The following is a 19,307-nucleotide window of genomic DNA, read 5'->3' on the forward strand; positions in this document are numbered from 1 at the left end:
AAAATGCTAGGCATTCAGCATTAGGCGTTTATTGTAAAATAAAACTATTTTAAACTGAATATCAATGTTTTATGTTGGAAATAAGTCTGAGGAAGGCCCAGCTTTTGAACTTTATTTTTATTTATTTATTTTTTTAAAGATTTTATTTATTTATTTGAGAGAGAGAGACAGAGAGAGAGCATGAGAGGGGGGAGGGTCAGGAGGGTCAGAGGGAGAAGCAGACTCCCTGCTGAGCAGGGAGCCCGATGCGGGACTCGATCCCGGGACTCCAGGATCATGACCTGAGCTGAAGGCAGTCGCTTAACCAACTGAGCCACCCAGGCACGCCGCTTTTGAACTTTACATCTGTGCTTTCTTCAAGTACTAGCCTACCTAAAAATATATTTTCTGTTCTATCAAAAAGGTTGTTTTAACAGTTAAGCAAATATTTTAAAAATTTCAAGGTTGCATTTCAGTTTCTGACTCCATTCTCTCTACTTTTTTTACTTTGTATACCTAAGGTTTTCCTGATGCCAGGCCCATTTTTTAAAAATCTAGTTTCTAAAATCCAAACTTAGTTCAGATGAGAGAGTTTACCACTTGATGAACTGTCTTACCGAACATAAACATAAATGGTTGCAATTTTCTATTAAGTGAGGTCCCTAGTAGAAAACAGAAATTAAAGAATAAAAAGTTATAGAAATAAACCAAATCTTTACATCAGTTCTCACAAAAATTTCAAATAAATGTAAATTTTTTCAATTGCCCCATTTTCTCCAAATCTAGCTTTAGAGTGTCTTAACTTTGTGCAGCATCCCCAACCCCCTAACTCCACTAATCAGTTCTCACCTTCTTTCCCTGCTGGAACACGTGAATTTTTCAGCAAAAGTGACTCATTCATTGGCGTCTTGTCAAACTAACCCTGAAACTATAAGGAGGCTCAGCGCTAACAGAATTCTAAAGCTAGAACATTTTCACTAACACACATCAATTTGACTTTAGAGAACTGAATCACTTTCAAAGCCAAATACATACTAACGAACTCTGTTTATATTTTCCCTTACAAATTGTTCTCCGCCATGCTACCTCCTCCCAATTTTATTTTGGCAATTCCCTAATCTAAAATATCTCCTGTCTCTGGAGAAGACAAGATGGGGGAACGCAGAAGCATAAGAACAGGACCGGGGAGAAAAAAAGCAGTTGTGTTCACTCAGCTTGCAAAAAGATTCTATTCTGAACAATTAAGGGCTCACATGCATTCCACATAGGTCTCAAAATTTATTTCTCCCCTTAGTTAAAACACAATAGAAAACACAATACAAACACAATCAGAAATCTCCAGAGATAAATTACTCTCATTACTATTATTTCACTAAATAAAAGTTTAAAAAAAACACATGAAAATCAATTATTGAGAACTATTTAGTCAAAAATCTTCAATAAGATGTCACTAGCAGGAACTATCAACTGCAAATCACCTTATGCTTTTGGTTTACACGTTCACCTATGCCAAGACAGAAAACTGCTCCTTTTAACCAGAGGGAGAGCGGTGGGGAAGGAACAAGAAAACACATGCTTTGTCAGGTTACCATAGACATTTACTTAGTGTTCTATCAATTGTCACACTCCACCTGGTGGCAGGAGCTGCCTGAACTGGTGAAGTAGAGGTCATTATACAAGAAATTCCAAAGACTACTTTCCAGATGTCCTTGGAAAAAAAGTAAGATACTCTTCTCTTGCTCTATATAAATAAATCCAACAAGGTTCCATCTAATAAAGAATAACATAAAGGTATGACAATAATCAGAATGGGAGACCTACATTTACAGCTATTTATTTACAACCATTTTCTCCACAGTAAGTTAAATGTCATCCCAAGCCTTTAAAACAGGTTAACAAGACACATCCAGCAACTACAAGATTCTCTATCACACACTCCCACTAACTTTCTTTACCTCTTTCCCCTATGGGTAAACTAGAGAGTTTAATTAACACAGTTAACAGCAGCCTGCCACATTGCTTTTAGGTATTTGCCAGTAACATATACCCATGGGATACTCTAGACACTGATTTCAACCAAAAATAAAAATAGATAAACAGAGCTCAAACAAAATTAAAACTGAGTCTGGCTGCCCACACTTATTTTCACACATGAGGAAAAATAGCAGTTCTCCTAGAAGCCTCAAGCAGACATATCTTTAGAACACAATGTTAAAAATATGCCCCCCACCCTTTTCCCCTACCTGTTTCTCACTCAAAGCTGTGATTTTGGCTTGGAGTTCATGAAGCTGTTTCTTTAAATCAGCATTCTGATTGGAAAGAAAAAATATCTGTGAGAAAGATATTTCATTTGTTAACAGAATAGTAGCAAGAAGACTTTATGCATACTGTATTACAAATGATGAAGCAATCTTAAGCATTTAGCCAATCAAATTTGTCATGCATTAAACTGTAGTCATATTATCACCACCTAATGTAGCTCCTAACACTGGAACAGGGGCAGTTCCTTTGCAATTGTTCCAAATTACAAGAAGTTTTATATTTTAGCATCTTGTACTGTTATAGTATTTATTCCTTTCTATTGAAATATTGTTATTCTTTCTAGAAAGCATCAGTTGACAGAAAACCTAAAGCTCCACTAATCAGACAAAAGCAGGAAAACTGAAGTTATAAGTATGCATACACTGCATGCTTAATGGCATTATCAATAAAGATAAGAGTGTTTTCTCTACTTGCCCTCTCCCTTATTTAGTAGAGTACATTTGTTATTTTAGCCTAGATTTGAAAAGCTGTCAGCGCTGCAACTGCCTTAACACTACATCATTCAAATTAACACACTGACTACCAGGGTATTTTCTCAGTTCTAAAATTCTGGGAATCAAAAAAGAATACTATTTTAGATGAGATACACTGAGCGTGCTTGCTTTTTACTCAAGTGGGGAAAAAATCCAAAATTAAAATTTTCAAATGCTTAATGTAGCAGGACAGCCTACTAACAGACTGAACATCATTCCAATAAAAGACTACTTTTTCTTCATTGTTTCACATGCATTTCTTTTGATTTCACCCTGCTTGGTCTTCTGTCAGAGTTGGGGCATACATCCTCCCCTTTATGTTTACTCTACATTGTCTTTTTTATAAGTATATTTGACATAAGGCTTCCCTAATGAGATCAGTCACAAGATTGTCCAACGACTTACTGGCCCCTCAGATTCTTTTAAGACTGCTCTGTTACATGACCACTAGCTCTGTCAGAAATGCTAAAATTTTCAAGTAATATTTCAGTTGCTGACAATGTAGGTTACCATATTAAATATAAAAGAGTCTATTAATCTAAGGTCTACTGCCTCTTGGTTTCCTAAATCTAATTTAAATTTTAATACACTTTAAAAAATAAATAAAAATGGAAAAGCTTCCCAAAGAAGTAGGACTGTCAAACAGGAGTTAAGTGTGGGCCATTAATGCCCAGCCCTCAGAATCAATGGATTGTGTTAACATACACTAGTTAGGCCACTGGGTGCTAAGTTTTTGAAGAAATGAATCTATTTCCCACTTCCAAAAAAATCAATCTGCTTCAGTACCATTCTTTAAATCCAAGAATTTATTTTCTTAACCTTACAATGAGGCATGTATGGTATGTTTAACAACTACATATATACAGTGTATGTATGTAAGTATATATATATATGTATAAATATATATATTTACACATATACAATGGGTCTAAGTGTTCTGTGAACAGATTTATGGGTAAACAAATCCTGAAAGTCTGATACGTTTCAAACTTGTGACCCACTGTCTAATGGCTACAAAAGAGACACGACCCGAACAATAAATGTAATCATCAAAGACAAGATAACTTTTTAGGAAGATTTCTCTTCAGGGATAGAGAAGAAAACGCCTAAGTCAAAAACGCCTATGAGAATTTAAAGAGAAGGTAACAGCTGCTGGATTATTATACAAGGTACTTTTATTTATTTTTATTTTTTTTAAGATTTTTTTAAATTTATTTATCTGAGAGAGAAAATGGGAGACAGAGAGCATGAGAGGGGGAGGATCAGAGGGAGAAGCAGACTCCCCGCTGAGCAGGGAGCCCGATGCGGGACTCGATCCCGGGACTCCAGGATCATGACCTGAGCTGAAGGCAGTTGCTTAACCAACTGAGCCACCCAGGCGCCCCTACAAGGTACTTTTAAACCCTCTTTAAGGGCTCTTTCAAAGATAAATTTTTTAAAAATTTCTTTAAAAATTATTCTGAAATTATTTAATCATAGTGGAATTAAGTATTTAAATGTTCTGTACTATACCTGTACTATATAAGCTATGAGAAGATAAGAATTGTTCTGGGCCATATACAATAATTTGGAGAATACAGAAAGCCTCAAAAACTGATTCTGACTAAATAGGCTTATGGAAATGAAATCTGAGCCATATGAAGAATATTAACTCAATTTCTCCCCAAAATACTCAAAGAAATGAACATAAAAGTGAAATAAATAACAGAAACAAAGATAAAATGATAGCTACACTATAATAGAATGACTGAATTTTTCTAAACCCTTATAACATGAAGACCAATATGCTAAAAATAATTGCTGTTAGAGATGAGATAGTTTCTAAAACTTAAGTCCTGGTCTGTATTTTAATATCTTATGGTTATTTTAAATTATTTTAAAAATTAAATGAATAAAAGTAGTATTTTACCTGTGGATCCTGCTTCATTTGAGCAACCAGTTTCTGGTAATAAAAAGAGAAAAAGAGCCATCAGTCTTACATTTTAACCCACTATGGCTAATCAGACTTGGCCCCAAAAATCTAAAGTTTTAAGTCTACCCAAAAAAATGAGCAACACACAATCAGAATAGACCAAAAGCTTCTGTGATCCACATAAAAGGTTAATGAGACACTCTTCCTAATAAATACATATACATACATATATACCTCTGTGTGTATACATATATATACACACACAGGTGTATATAAATAAATCAAACTACCACTTTGTGTTTGAAATGACAAGCTCCTGCTTTTTAACAAATCTGGAGAAGGGGTGGGGGATGGGGGCTTTTAAAAAGCAATTTAAACAAGATGGATGCTCCAAAAGCCAAACATCCCTTTAAAATGTCATTGTTTTGAGTCCCAAAAGGCCTGGAAAGAAGCTGCTCCCATAACAAAACAGGCCTGTCTGTATACAGCAAAGTACAGATTTGGCAAGTCCAGTGGTTTGTTTCTTACCATAAAGGGAGTCTAGTGTCAGCTACGACTTTGCCACTGTCTTCTCTACATGGGGTATACTCAGTGGAACAACAACACAAACGCTACCTACCTGGGTTCCTCTGGGAAGGAGAGTGCTACCAGAATACTTAATAAGAAAGACCTTTACTCGGGAAAGCAGAAGTCCAAATAAATTAAAAAGAAAGAAAAATGGACATCTTCTGACTTAACCCAACTTCTAAAAGCATCACTGCCCAAAGATAACAATAACCAAGACAGAAAAATTTGAAGGATAAAAAATATCAGAAAGCTAATTCCTCAAAGTATCTGGGAATAAGCTGTTCCCCAAGTGAATTTTTCATGTAACTAAAAAATCTGTCCCTCTCTTTGAGTGTCAAGGTACTTTTAAATATTTTAGTCATAAAATATTTCTAAAATATATACTTATCTGCCTTCTTAAAAAGAAAAAAAGTCAGCTTTGATTGATACTTAGAGGCATGATTACATCAATTAATAGACTATTCTATAAACAGCACAATAGGTCCTTATAATAAAGGCCCCAAACTGCTATGATTTAGAGAGTCCTCATGTCTGCATTTTAGTTTTTCAATCTACATCTTAATGCCAAGGAGTTAGCTAGCAAATCTTGTTACTATTATTACATCTCCTCCAACAGCCCCTGAACCCCAACTCAAATTTGCGGCTTCTGATCTGCTGTGTGATATGCACAGTGAACTAATTGTAAGATGAGCAAACAGGTTGTGATAGCTTAAGAAATGCCCCTTGAGTAAAATGTATACTCTTTGGTGAATGACTTCTGATATTTATTGTAGCTGGTCAAGAACCTTACTTCAGGTGCTAAGATGCATTCTGGATAGCTGAGGTTGCCAACAATGTAACCTCCATATACACAAGGTATATGTTACTAAACTCTGCTTCATACGTGACAGTAGTAACTCTTCCGTATCCTGGCCTTAATCTACAGAACAGTAGTAACACACATTCCAAGAGCTCAGCGAAACTGAAACACAACTTTATACACACATATTTTTTTACCAGTGCAGCCTAAAGGCTAGCCTCATTTTTTTTCCTTTTTTTTTTAGATTTTATTTATTTATTTGACAGAGAGAGACAGCGAGAGAGGGAACACAAGCAGGGGGCGTGGGAGAGGGAGAAGCAGGCTTCCCACTGAGCAGGGAGCCCCATGCGGGGCTCGATCCCAGGGCCCCGGGATCATGATGTGAGCCAAAGGCAGACATTTAATGGCTAAGCCACCCAGGCGCCCCTAGCCTCATTTTTCAATGAAAAAAGTCCTTGCTTTTCTTTTTTAATTTAGTTACTAGAGTTGGCTACTATACTAAAGTTTGCCTTTTTAAATTTTTTTTAAAGATCTTTATTTATTTGAGAGAGAGAGCATGAACAGGGGGAGGGGCACAGGGGCTTGATCCCAAGACCCCAAGATCATGACCTGAGTAAGGCAGACGCTTAACTGACTGAGCCAACCAGGGGCCCCTAAAGTTGCCCTATTTAAGCCAAAAAAGGTTTTCTTCCATGACACTGGAACTTAAAAACTGACAACCGCACTAAGCCTCCACTCCTGGAGGAAATAAATAAACCAACTTTTCTATCTATAAGTAGTCAAGCTGCATTTAGACAATCAGAGGCAGGACAGGAGAGGCTAGGTAACTTAACTAGACCATCCAAATCCCTAGTGACTTTAAGCTGACCCTGTGTTATCAAAATTAAGCTACTTTCTTTTGCAAGAATGCAGCAATTTCTTATGAGGATATACTTATGCCAAGGGTCCGCATAAACTACAGTACATGGACAAATCCAGCCCACAATCTTTTTTTTTTTTAAGATTTTATTTATTTATTTGACAGAGAGACACAGTGAGAGAGGGAACACAAGCAGGGGGAGTGGGAGAGGGAGAAGCAGGCTTCCCGCGGAGCAGGGAGCCCGATGCGGGGCTTGATCCCAAGACCCTGAGATCATGACCTTAGCCGAAGGCAGACGCTCAACGACTGAGCCACCCAGGCGCCCTACAACCTTTTTTTATAAATAAAGTTTTATTTGGACACAGCCACACCCATTCATTTATATATTATCTATGGCTGCTTTGTCTATACAGCAGCAGAGTAGTAGTGACAGAGACCATAAATGTCTCACAAAGTATAAAATATTTTACTGCCTTTACAGAAAAGTTTGCTGATCTCTGCTTTATACTATCCTCTGTTCCATGTATATACTCCAGAAGTTTAAATATGGTTTCCATCAAATCTATGTAAGAATAATTAAAAAGGCAGTTTCTCAAAAAAGATGAGGTCACCATCACAGGCCATTATTATTTACCATTTACTCAACATCAACCCATATGTACACTGCAACTTTCTTAACCATCTCCCTCTCCATAAAGAACAGAAATATACTTCTACCACAGCAATACTTTCCTAACATGCTTCTATCCAGTAAGCTCAATTCAGCCCAAATTCCATCCCTAACTGGAAATGCAAAGGGGAGGCTTTTGCTCCAGTATTTAGTCAAATGTATGATCTGGCTTTGGCCTCAGCCTAACAGCCAGTGCCTACTTTGATGTCATTTCTGGCATTTCTGAACTTGTCATGATCAGTGATCATGTAGGTTACCACATATCCAACAAGAATAATAACATCAGATTTACAAACAAGGCATGTCACTTGTATTTACTACTAATACTTAGTATTTTTCCCCAAATAGGAAAGCATTCTAAATGTAATTACAGTGCAAACAGATGTTTTGTAAGTATATAAGTTGAAATATTATCAATCACCATATAAATAAACGATTACTATTGCACAAAATGTGTAATAATTAAGGATGAATATAAAAGCTCCTGATTTATCCTAAAAAAAAAGTTAAGTATATAGAGAAATAAACAATGTAAATATTAAGAAACTGGGATAACTTTTGGAAGAACGTTACATCCCTTTTGAGTCAACAAATGTAATTTTAAAAATTAAATTAGAGAGCGCCTGGGTGGCTCAGTTGGTTAAGCGACTGCCTTCGGCTCAGGTCATGATCCTGGAGTCCCAGGATCGAGTCCCGCATCGGGCTCCCTGCTCGGCAGGGAGTCTGCTTCTCCCTCTGACCCTTCCCCCTCTCATGTGCTCTCTCTCATTCTCTCTCTCTCAAATAAATAAAATCTTTAAAAAAAAATTAAACTAGATTTTAAAAAGGAATAAACATTAAATTTTTTCATAATTGTAATTTTCATAAAATTGGTACTCCTGAATTAAAAATAAAGAAGCAAAATAATATTTAAGAACTCTCATTTTGGGGATGCCAGGGTGGCTCAGTCGGTTAAGCATCTGACTTTGGCTCAGGTCATGATCCCAGGGTCCTGGGATCGAGTCCCGCACTGGGCTCCTTGTTCAGTGGGGAGCCTGCTTTTCCCTCTGCCTGCCACTCCCCCTGCTTGTGCACTAGCTCTCTCTCTGACAAATAAATAAAAATTTTAAAAAAGGAATTCTCATTCTCATTTTTAGGGGCACCTAGGTGGCTCCACTGGTTAGGCATCTGACTCAATTTCAGCTCAGGTCATGATCTCAGGGATAAAGCCCCATGTCGGGATCTACCCTAGGTGTGGAGCCTGCTTGAGATTCTCTCTCTTTCCCTCTCCCCCTCCACCCCCTTCTCTCCCTTTCTAAAAAAAAAAAAAAAAATTCTCATTTTTAGTAATTTAGTTCAATTTAGGAGATGAGTCTTTCAAGAAAGTCTTATTTGGGACTTGTTCATATCTTGTGAGGATGAACTAAAAGCAGAATGTCAATGCTGCCATCTCCAAATTTCTTGAGAGGAGGAATATCTCCTAAAATCACACAGCTTCATTAAATATCTTTGATCCATACAAATTTCAGATTGGTTATTGTTCTCCAGAAATCCCTTCTATGATGATGTCAGCTCTGAACAAATTATGAATTTAACTGTTGTCATTTGCCATTCAGCCAAATTAAGTATTCAACACAACTCTAGGTTAAAATACATCTGGGAAAAAGACAAGCTTGATTTTATAAATAGATTTTCAATCTCCTCAACTAGTAACAGAAGCAAGGCCAACTAAAATAAAATGTGCATAACTTATTATATACTACATTTCTTAAAATTACCATAAAACAAAACACACTTCACGTAGAGAAGCTCACCTGTACACAGCAAACTGTAAGACTACTGCTGAGCAGGAGTTTAACAGATCCAAAGCAGAAGCAGGGATTTCTGAATACACAGAGACTTAATAGTGTGTGTGTGTGTGTGTGTGTGTGCCTTTGAAGCTTTCCTGTAAGCTCTCATTCACCCTAATTCTAAGCAGCTTGCAAATGTAGTAGTTATCAAAACCTAAGGGGTGCTTCCAACAATTTCAGAAATTAACTTTACATTAAACTATTCAGATAAAACAAGGGAAACTTGTTTCCTTCTCTTTTCTACTTCTCCACCCCAGACATTTAAAAGTAGTCAATTCATCATCATTTATCACTTCTGATTGTATGTTTGTATGTGTTTATCTTGAACCTGGGACCACATCCAGCTAATGTCTAGAAAGGGGACAGAAACAGTGATATTCTGTTTACAAAATATATGTTAATGATCCATTTACTTAAGGATAGCTTCAGTTCTGGATTAGAGTTATATTAAATAAAATATGTTATACATATAAAAAATATATATTTAATATTTTATTGATATTATATGAACAATTATTAACATATTTTTATGTATATACTTGAAGGTTTGTTTAGCCTATGCACCTGAGGTAAATTTTAAGAATTGTGATTATCTGAAATTTAAACATCTGTGAAGGCAGTGATGTTTTCTTTTTTTTTTTAGATTTATTTATTTAAGAGAGAGAGAATGTGTGAGCGGGGGGTGGGGAGGGGCAGTAAGAGAGGGAGAGAGAGAATCCCAAGCAGACTCCATGCTGACTCCATGCTGTGGAGCCCAACAGGGGCTAGATCTCATGACCCTGAGGATCATGACCTAAGCCGAAATCAAGAGTCAGAGGCTTAACTGACCTAGCCACCCAGGTGCTCTGGCAGTGATGTTTTCTTTACTAAAGATTGGAATCAAGGCATAAGGCTGAGGTATGTGCAAAAACTTCAGTATAAATGGTAGTCAACTTAAACATGTCTCATTACTTAAAATATACAAGTTAAGTCACATGAACAAAGTTCTTCAGATGAACCCAAAAAAAGGAAAAAAAGTTTGGGTGGTTTTTTTTAACACCTTTAGTATACGAAAAAATATTTTCCATTCTTTTCTCTGGAAAGGAAGTCAGGAATATTTTATTAAAGTTCTTATAAGTATTGTCAGTGAGTTTGTTACGTAGCAATAAAAGGCAAATGATATGTCTCTTGGACAACTGTCTGAAAGACGATTAAAAAGTGTACTGAAATTCAGAATTGGGACAGTTTACTAATCTTAGCCATTACTTAATAACACAACACAGAGAAGCCAATAATGGAACATACCTGGTGAACCTGAATTTCCACTTTAAGAGCCTCCTGTAGAGTCTGCAACTCCATCCTCCACCTTTCCACTTTCTCTTATGTCTGCTAATTCTACAGTTTCTTCAGCTTCCGTTTAAAATAACAAACTCCTCTTCTCACTGCAGCTGTGGAGATCATAAAATGTTTTGGATCATGAAGGAAATATTTGTGTTAAATAAAAGAAATTACATTAGTTGAAAATTATTTGATACTCTAACACAGAGCAAGAAATTTCCCAAACAGATTTCTTTCCAAAATGAATAGTTTTGTACCGAATTAGTACCAAAACTTTCTGGGTTTTATTCATTGAACATTCCTCCACAGAATACTTCAAGTAAGTAAGAAATGGGGGCGGGGAGTGTTTAATCTAGTCATGAAAACATCTAAGCATGCTTACATGCCCAGCATCGTGATACATACTACATTCTGAGGATACAGAGCTGAACAAGACCACTTCTCCTTTAGATGAGCTGAGAATCTAGAGGGCGAGACTACAACCATCCAGGACACACTGTCCTTAGAGACACATAACAACAGGGTCATACATTTTTAAACATCACACAGAGTGAACTGGAAAGTTCAGGGTCTCTCAGAGGTTAAAGAAGACCAGAGTACTTTCATCTGGATGGATTCTTACTCTATTTTAAAAATAAAACTCAAAACAGGAAAATTCTCGTATATTTAAAGATTCACATTTAACAAATTAATACTTTACACAGATACAATGCAATTGAACTCTGCTTTGCATAACGTTACGACAGGATGTTAAAAAATAAACCTCTCATGTATAATAGAGGTGGTAGTCTAGCAATGGATCAGACATTTCCATCTTGACAATGAACACCATCTTCTTCAAGCCTGCCAGCGCATCTCTTTTAGTTGTGTGCATAACTGCAAGTGGTAATAACGTCAAAAGTCTAGACTTGTGAATGTGAGCCTTCCTATTCTGCTCTGCTCATCACCACAATTTAAATGAACTCAATGGCTAATTTCTCTTTTAAGTTTTTTCTTTTTTCTTGAATGTGGCCTTAGACATGATTTGAGGTAACCTCCCAAAGCAAAAGTTTGCTTTTGCCAAAATACATTTAAACTTCACTTCTTTCCCTTCTCTTTGTACCTATAAAACCTGTAGCTAGAGCAGCTTTGCAGCATTCTTACAAACTGAGGAAGGGAACAATCAGGAATCTGAAAGAACCACTACTCCTTAAACCAATTCAATGAGATTCATAATCTTTACACTTCCCAAAAGTTATTTATCTATGGATCAAGTCCATATTCAACCTAAGTTTTCTTAAAACTTCTTTAAAACCTTATTTAACACTTATAATGGAATCATTAACTACAGAATATATTGCTGTGAATATTAATTTTCATTAAATTTGCTTAATCTTGCTAGACTTAAAACATCACTGTCTACCTCTCCCTTACGATCTATATACTATGTTATGTAACACCAAAACACTCTAACTTAAAAAACAATAAATTTCAAAAATATAAAATTCCTTCAAACTTAACATTTGTGAGGCTAGGAAAGGATTACTATACAATGATACTATCAACCAAAATAGGCAGTATTTGTATAGGGGAGACCATTTGGAAAAGGAGGTATGTTTCGATAAACTACAAAAGCAATTTTTTAGCTACGTATTATCTTAGAAAATCTATGGAACTGTAATAAATAACTAAATATCAGAATCATGAAGTTACTGAGGTTTTTGTTGTCATGTAAGTTTACTCTATATACAAAAGCAAATGTTAAAACTATAGTATCACTTTAACTTTATTTTTTTCTAAGATTTTGTTTTTAAGTAATCTCAATACCCAACAGGCAGTTTGATCTTACAACCCTGAGATCAAGAGTCACATGCTCCACCGACTGAGCCAGCCAGGTGCTCCCCCTTTAATTTTAAATACTAAAATAATCTTCCTATTTGAATTTGTAACTTATACATATTAGAGTTCAACTTGAATTTGTTGAATTAGTTTTAATTTTTGCAAGGTTCTAATCAGAAAACATATCTAAAAATGCTTCCTTATAATTTTTGTCAAATTAAGAATCACCTTGAAGTTAAAGGGGTATTTTCAACAATAAAAAGGCCTTATTTGATTTTACTGGTAGTAACATAGAACATCATAGTTCAACTCAACATATAAACTCTGGAAACAAAGAGCAGATTAAAAACATGGAGAACTTACAATATAGAACTTACAACATACACAACAAAGGGTTAACATAATTTATACATTAGAGTGCTCACAAATTTTAAAAATATGAAAAAGCAACTCATAGAAGAGTAAGAATGACCAACAAACATGAAAAACATCCATCTTCAATAGTCAAAGAAATGTAAATTTTAAGAAGATAAGTTTTGTCCATTAAACTGACAAAGATCTGTAGAAACAAGAATACTCTGAGCTGTCAGGAGTTTGGGTCAAGTGGCACTTTCATAATTTGCTACTGGTTATCTCTGGGTGGTAGTACAAGGGTTATTTACTTTCAGTTTTTCAGAGTATTGATGTTTTGACATTTTTCCACAGAAAGTATGCACTTTTTTTAAAATTAAAAAAAATTAACTGAGGATGGCTAAAGCCTCGGAAAATTTGATACTGATGAAACAAAATGTTCAGGAAAAGAAAAAGTAAAACCAGGATTTAACCTGGAGGCTCTAAAATGTCAAAGAGTGCCTCGCAGGATAAGAAGCCTGTAACTCAAGTTAATGAGGAGCTGACAGCTTTTATTCCTTCATCAGATTGTTGTCTGCTTATTAGAGACAGAGAAAGGCACAAAATTTTATTTGGCGATGACTAAATGCCAATTATTCATTTTATTTCAAAATAAAACTGAAGGGTTAAAAAAGTTAGTGACTTGTTATAGAAAAACTTACGAAGGATTATCAGATTCATTTTATATCCTACTTCTTCAAAAAGTTCTCTTTCTGGATAGCAGTTTTAAGAGATTGGTCTCTACCTAAAGGAGCACATTATATACATATATTTATAGCTTATAAAAACAAGGCAAGCACATGTTGAATCCTTTTAAAAAATATTTTGGGGGTTTAGACAACTTATGCAGCTGTCATAAGACGACTATTTGGGGGCAGTTTATAGCATCATAAAAAAAGTTTTATTTGCTAAATTTGTAAAAAGATGATTTATCATATTTTGACCAATTCCAGTAAGTTACAACAAATCAGTTGCTACAAGGTAAATATAAACAGACTCACAAAGCAGTAATAGACACACTTTACTGAGGTACAATGCCTTTTACCACCCAGCAGCTCTAAATGCTACCATCAGAGAGGGCAATTGCCTAGCACAAGATACCAACATTTGTTATCTTCAGAACCGTACATATCAAACTACTGGGACACCTAGCGGCTTCTCACCTTCAAATAACATAAAACCAAAAACAGGAACAAATAAAAACTCCACAAACCAACAAAACAAAAATAATAATCAAATCTCACTAAAAAAAGACAGCTGTGATGTCTGTAAAGCATACTCACTATCCCGCCCAAAACAAGAAAAGACGGATTCCATTTACTTGCTATGTAGCCACTCTCAGCCTCAGGGTTTTTAATTTGTTTGTTTGCTTATAAATCAGAAAAATGGGAACAGTATCATCTACTCATAAAACTGTTATGAGGTTTAAAAGAGATGAAGTTACACAAAAAGCCCTTTGTAAACTACAAAGTTCTTTTTTTTTTTTTAGATTTTTATTTATTTATTGAGAGAGATAGTGATAGAGAGAGAGCATGAGAGGGGGAGAGTCAGAGGGAGAGGCAGACTCCCCGCTGAGCAGGGAGCCCGATGCGGGACTCGATCCCGGGACTCCAGGATCACGACCTGAGCCGAAGGCAGTCGCTTAAACAACTGAGCCACCCAGGCGCCCCGTAAACTACAAAGTTCTATGCTCTTCTTAACATACTTAACTCTTCTATTCATACAAACCAACTTTTTAATAAACTTCTCAACACAGTGTATCACTGAGAAGACTGTAGGCTTCCCTATTTTCAAATTCTCTAAGCAAGGGGCTTCTAACTATTTTGCTGGGTAGAGTTGTGCTTAGAGATATGTGACCTCTAGGTCTTTCATTATGATTCTAATAATGTAGTAATGCCATACCTCTGAATTTATTGCTAAGAAACACTGCTCTGTTCCTAAATTGGTAGAAACCTTTTTTCCCATCAAAACTCAAGTTGTCTACCAAGTTTCTTTAACTAACAATAAGTCTATAAAACACTGTCCTCCCAGACTGAATTCCCTAAAAATGGACAGCTCAGTGTTCTCTATTTTTTTTTAAAGATTTTTATTTATTTATTGAGAGAGATAGTGATAGAGAGCATGAGAGGGGGAGAGTCAGAGGGAGAAGCAGACTCCCCACTGAGCAGGGAGCCCGATGCGGGACTCGATCCCAGGACTCCAGGATCATGACCTGAGCCGAAGGCAGTCGCTTAACCAACTGAGCCACCCAGGCACCCCTTTTTTATTTTTATTTATTTATTTTAAGATTTTTATTTATTGCTCAGTGTTCTCTATACCAAATACTTACTTGGTGTAAGACTCCAGTTGTTTTTGTTTTTAATTAAGTAAACTCCACATCAAACGTGGGGCTCGAACTCATGACCCGAGATCAAGTCTCATGCTCTATTGACTGAGCCAGCCAGGTGCCCCAAGACTCCACTTTTGATCTATATATTACACAGAACACTGTTTAGAGTAGGTTTAATTTTTTAAAAAAAGAAGTAGAGGGGTGCCTGGCTGGCTTAGTCTGTGGAGCGTGCAATTCTTGATCTTGGGGATGTAAGTTCGAGCCCCCACATTGGGTACAGAGATTATTTAAAATTAAATTAAAAAAAAAAAGTAGAAAGTCTTGACAGATCTATGTGTCCTTACTTGTCATGTGTCAAATACTAAAATATCACGTTTCAATTTATACAGAAATGCTAGGAGATATAATAATATCTTTAACTTTTAACTAACAGTGCTAAAAATGATCACAGATACTAATAAATAAAGCTAATAGGATCACAGATACTAATAATAAAGCTCTTTAGTAGCACTTATTGAAAACTAATATTTCATAACATGAATAAAAATGACATAAAAATATAGTATTTTTCTTATTTTCATGGAGGTATTTCTTTGGTGACACTCCACATGTCAACAGAAAATGCTACTGCACAAAGAACTTGGCAATCCTGATTTCAGAGGCTACCTTCCAACACTGGCAAGGTTACTATGCTCAAGTCTTGGTGTTAATAGCTGTTGACAAAAATCACCTTAGCTAGTGAGACTGATGTTTCCTAACCATTAGATTAGATTTATACATACGCATAACACAATTACATTTATGATAATGTCTGAATGTGTCTGAATAAAAAATATGTATCTCTCCTCTCTGTTTTGGTTTTTGGGGAACGGGCCAGATCCTTATTTAGAAAAAGAAAAGGAATACCTATACAGGTCATACCATCGCAACACAGTGTCAGTCAGGGTTTTGTGACAGCATTCTCTTTGTCATGGTCTGCTGCATTGTCTTGCATCTCTCTCTCTACCACCAATGTTCATTCTGATACGCAGCTTCTACCTCAGCTCCCTGGGCCCGCGCCTAGCTAACACACACATTCTTCTATTTCCTACCTTTCTTTACAGAAATCAAGCACATCTACTAAAATCAGCCCAACTATACCCAACAAGAACATTGCAAGTAAATTTAAAAACTCACAGAAATTCAGAATGAAGGAGTCTGGAGAGTAGTGTATAAGAGCACAGTGACAATGAGGCAGAGATTTTAGAGTTGATTGCCACATTTACTAGAATGCTATTTAATGACAAAAAATTGTCTAGATAAGCCTGGCCAGAATCATATAAATCTTTACTACACAAAGGGTAACACAAGAGGGTGTGGTGGTCTTCGCATAACCAATAAGTACTTAATAAAAGTGGAAGTTATGGGAGGATAGATTTTAGATCAATTTAAGGAAGAACTAAGGATTAGAGCTGTACAAAAAAGGAATGGGTTACCTTATGAGGTAGTGGGCTCCCTGTCATTAGAAGTATTCAAGAATGCTGCATATCATATCCCCCTCTTGGAGATTCACAATGCACATTAGCATATTAAAGGTTCTGAGAAGTCCTGCAGTAAAGAAACCTGTTTAACTTTAACGCAGCATTTCCCAAATTATTTGACCACAGAACATTTTTCCCACCCCCACCCCACCTCAATAATATTTACTCATTTCTGTGGAACTAGAATTCCTCAGAATATATTACAGAAAATAATGAGCTACATTTTTTTAAATGTAGTATTCAATATGTACCCGAATAACAATCTGTCAGGGATATAGGAGAAGAAATTTCCACACTGGTAAAAGGCTGGAAGAGAAAGCCCTTAAGGTCCCTTCTCTAAGATTCTGTGATTCTATCACATCTCAAAGAAAAGGGCTATAGGGTTTTGATTATTTATTTAAAAAGGCTCCATGAAAGAAAGGCAAGTAAAATAAAAAGGTAGTAAAATGCAAGGTTAACTGGTTCAAATGCCTCCCCCTTTCATGTTCAAAGCCCAATCCCTAAAAGATAAGAGAGACACCTCAAGGACAGTGAATTATCAAAAAGAAGCCTTCACCAAATATCTACTCCAGCCACTACATTAATTAAAATTTGAGAGAGAGAATTTAAAAAACAAAAACAAAAAGAAGTAGCCTCGTATTAGGGAACGATCCTATTCCAGCTCTCTGGTTTAATTTTTTATCATAATACATGCTCTCCAAATAAGGTTAATATTTGTTTGATCCTTAGTCACTAGACTGCCCTATGCAATCTGCAATCTTGAATTAGACATTCAAAAAAATGATTAAAGTGTGACGATTTATAAGCTGTTAGTGTAGATACTAAAGTAGATATTAGGAAAAAAATATGTTGCCTATATGCCCCCACACTGCTACATTTCACTCTCTCTCTTATTTTTTCCTCTTTTAGAATTATACAAACAACACACACTAAAAATGTAGTATCAGACATGAAGCCAATCCAGCAGTAAATTTAAGGATATAAATGCTTAAGATTCCCAAATTTCAAAGTCAAGGTTCCCATAGTTACATTAACCTAGCCATTTTGCACATACACTAAGGCCATCAAATTTAACAGCATATTAAGTAATACAAAACACAATAGGAACCTGAACTTTTGAAATTCCTGACTTTAGAATTTTCAGCTCTAACCACTGCATTAAGAACATTTTTGGCAAAGGGGACCTTTACATTTTAACAGGTTATCGAATGTAGGAACATGCAAGCCCAGCAGTATTATTAGAAACACAAACGCATTTGAGATACAGCTACGTGAAATTAGACAAAAATTCACTTTCACTCAGTGCAAACAGTAAAGCCTCATTTCTGGGAAAGAGCTTTTTTGAAAAAAAAAAAAAAAAATCACTGAACATCTGAATTATTACCCAACTAGCATCAGGCACACTATACCTGCCTCGTGAAAGTACTTACCAATTTTGGGGAAACGGGCTCTCCTTCAGCTCTCTTGCTCCCTACAGCAGAAGAAGGGGAAAATGCAATTAGACTACAAACACAGATTTATGACATGTCATTAAAGCTGAAGACTTACAGATTTCTGACTTTAAGAAGAAAAAACAAAACACACAAAAATCTCCAAAGCTTTTAACCACCACCCCACCCTACTCCAAAAATGGGAAAAGATGTAGTTTTCACAGCAAGGAAAAAAATCCAAAGGCAGTTAAATCTCTAATTTTCCATTTTTCACTTTTCCACAATTTTTCCAAGACAAGGAAAAGTAAGTAGTTGGCAGTCTCCCTTTCCTAAGAGACACACAAAAATAAAATGTACCTCATCTAAATAACACACAAATACAGGCTCATCCCCAACAAATGGGCTTCACTGTTCATTGCTTTATACTAACAAATTAAGGTTACATCACTGACCTTTAGTTTGGTCTTTAAAAGGTCTTTTTTCAATTAATCTTGAAATGGACTTGTCTGATACAAGGCTTTAAAATTAACAGCATTTTATTTGTATCATCATAATTTCTTTTTTTTTTTTTAATTTTATTTATTTGTCAGAGAGAGACAGAGCACAAGCAGGGAGAGCGGCAGGCAGAGGGAGAAGCAGGCTCCCCGCTGAGCAGGGAGCCCCATGTGGGACTCCATCCCAGGACCCTGGGATCATGACCTGAACCGAAGGCAGCCGCTTAACCTACTGAGCCACCCAGGCGCCCCTGTATCATCCTAATGTCAATTAAACTTTTCATTCACATTCTTCAAGTCTCACCAATTAAGACTGTAAGCTACGTAAACAAACATGCCTTTCTCTCTGCCACATATTTAATCAGTGATAGAGCCAGAAAGAAAATTAAGGTTTTGGGATCTCAATCTAATGCTCAATGATGCTTTTATTAATTACATTTTTTAAGATCAACTAAACTCCATTAAGTTGACTTCTAAGTTAAAAAGTCAAGTCAGGCTATACTGGTTTGTTTCGTTTCGTTTTGTTTTTTAAGATTTTATTTCTAAGGGGCGCCTGGGTGGCTCAGTCGTTTGGTGTCTGCCTTCGGCTCAGGTCATGA

The 19,307-nt window shown here is 36.0% G+C and overlaps 1 protein-coding gene across 13 annotated transcripts in view; it reads right to left on the reverse strand.

Moving 5' to 3' along the window:
* PHF21A (PHD finger protein 21A) overlaps positions 1–19,307 on the reverse strand; it is a 192,839-nt gene that overhangs the window by 144,441 nt on the left and 29,091 nt on the right. For 7 of the 13 annotated variants that reach the window (XM_035012661.1, XM_035012658.1, XM_035012659.1 and 4 more), the window contains 5 exons: positions 18,215–18,255; positions 16,740–16,851; positions 10,695–10,837; positions 4,684–4,716; positions 2,223–2,288 (listed from right to left, as the gene is read on the reverse strand). In XM_035012661.1, the coding sequence (XP_034868552.1) occupies positions 2,223–2,288; positions 4,684–4,716; positions 10,695–10,748 (153 nt within the window). In that variant the 5' untranslated portion in view covers positions 10,749–10,837; positions 16,740–16,851; positions 18,215–18,255. Of the gene's footprint in view, positions 1–2,222; positions 2,289–4,683; positions 4,717–10,694; positions 10,838–16,739; positions 16,852–18,214; positions 18,256–18,666; positions 18,797–19,307 lie in introns of those variants that run through there. The other 6 variants (XM_035012665.1, XM_035012663.1, XM_035012664.1 and 3 more) reach the window with 2 other exon arrangements.

This window comes from Mirounga leonina, unplaced genomic scaffold (genome assembly GCF_011800145.1).
Source record: "Mirounga leonina isolate KUSES-001 unplaced genomic scaffold, KU_Mleo_1.0 Mir_166, whole genome shotgun sequence".
Lineage (NCBI taxonomy): Eukaryota > Metazoa > Chordata > Mammalia > Carnivora > Phocidae > Mirounga > Mirounga leonina.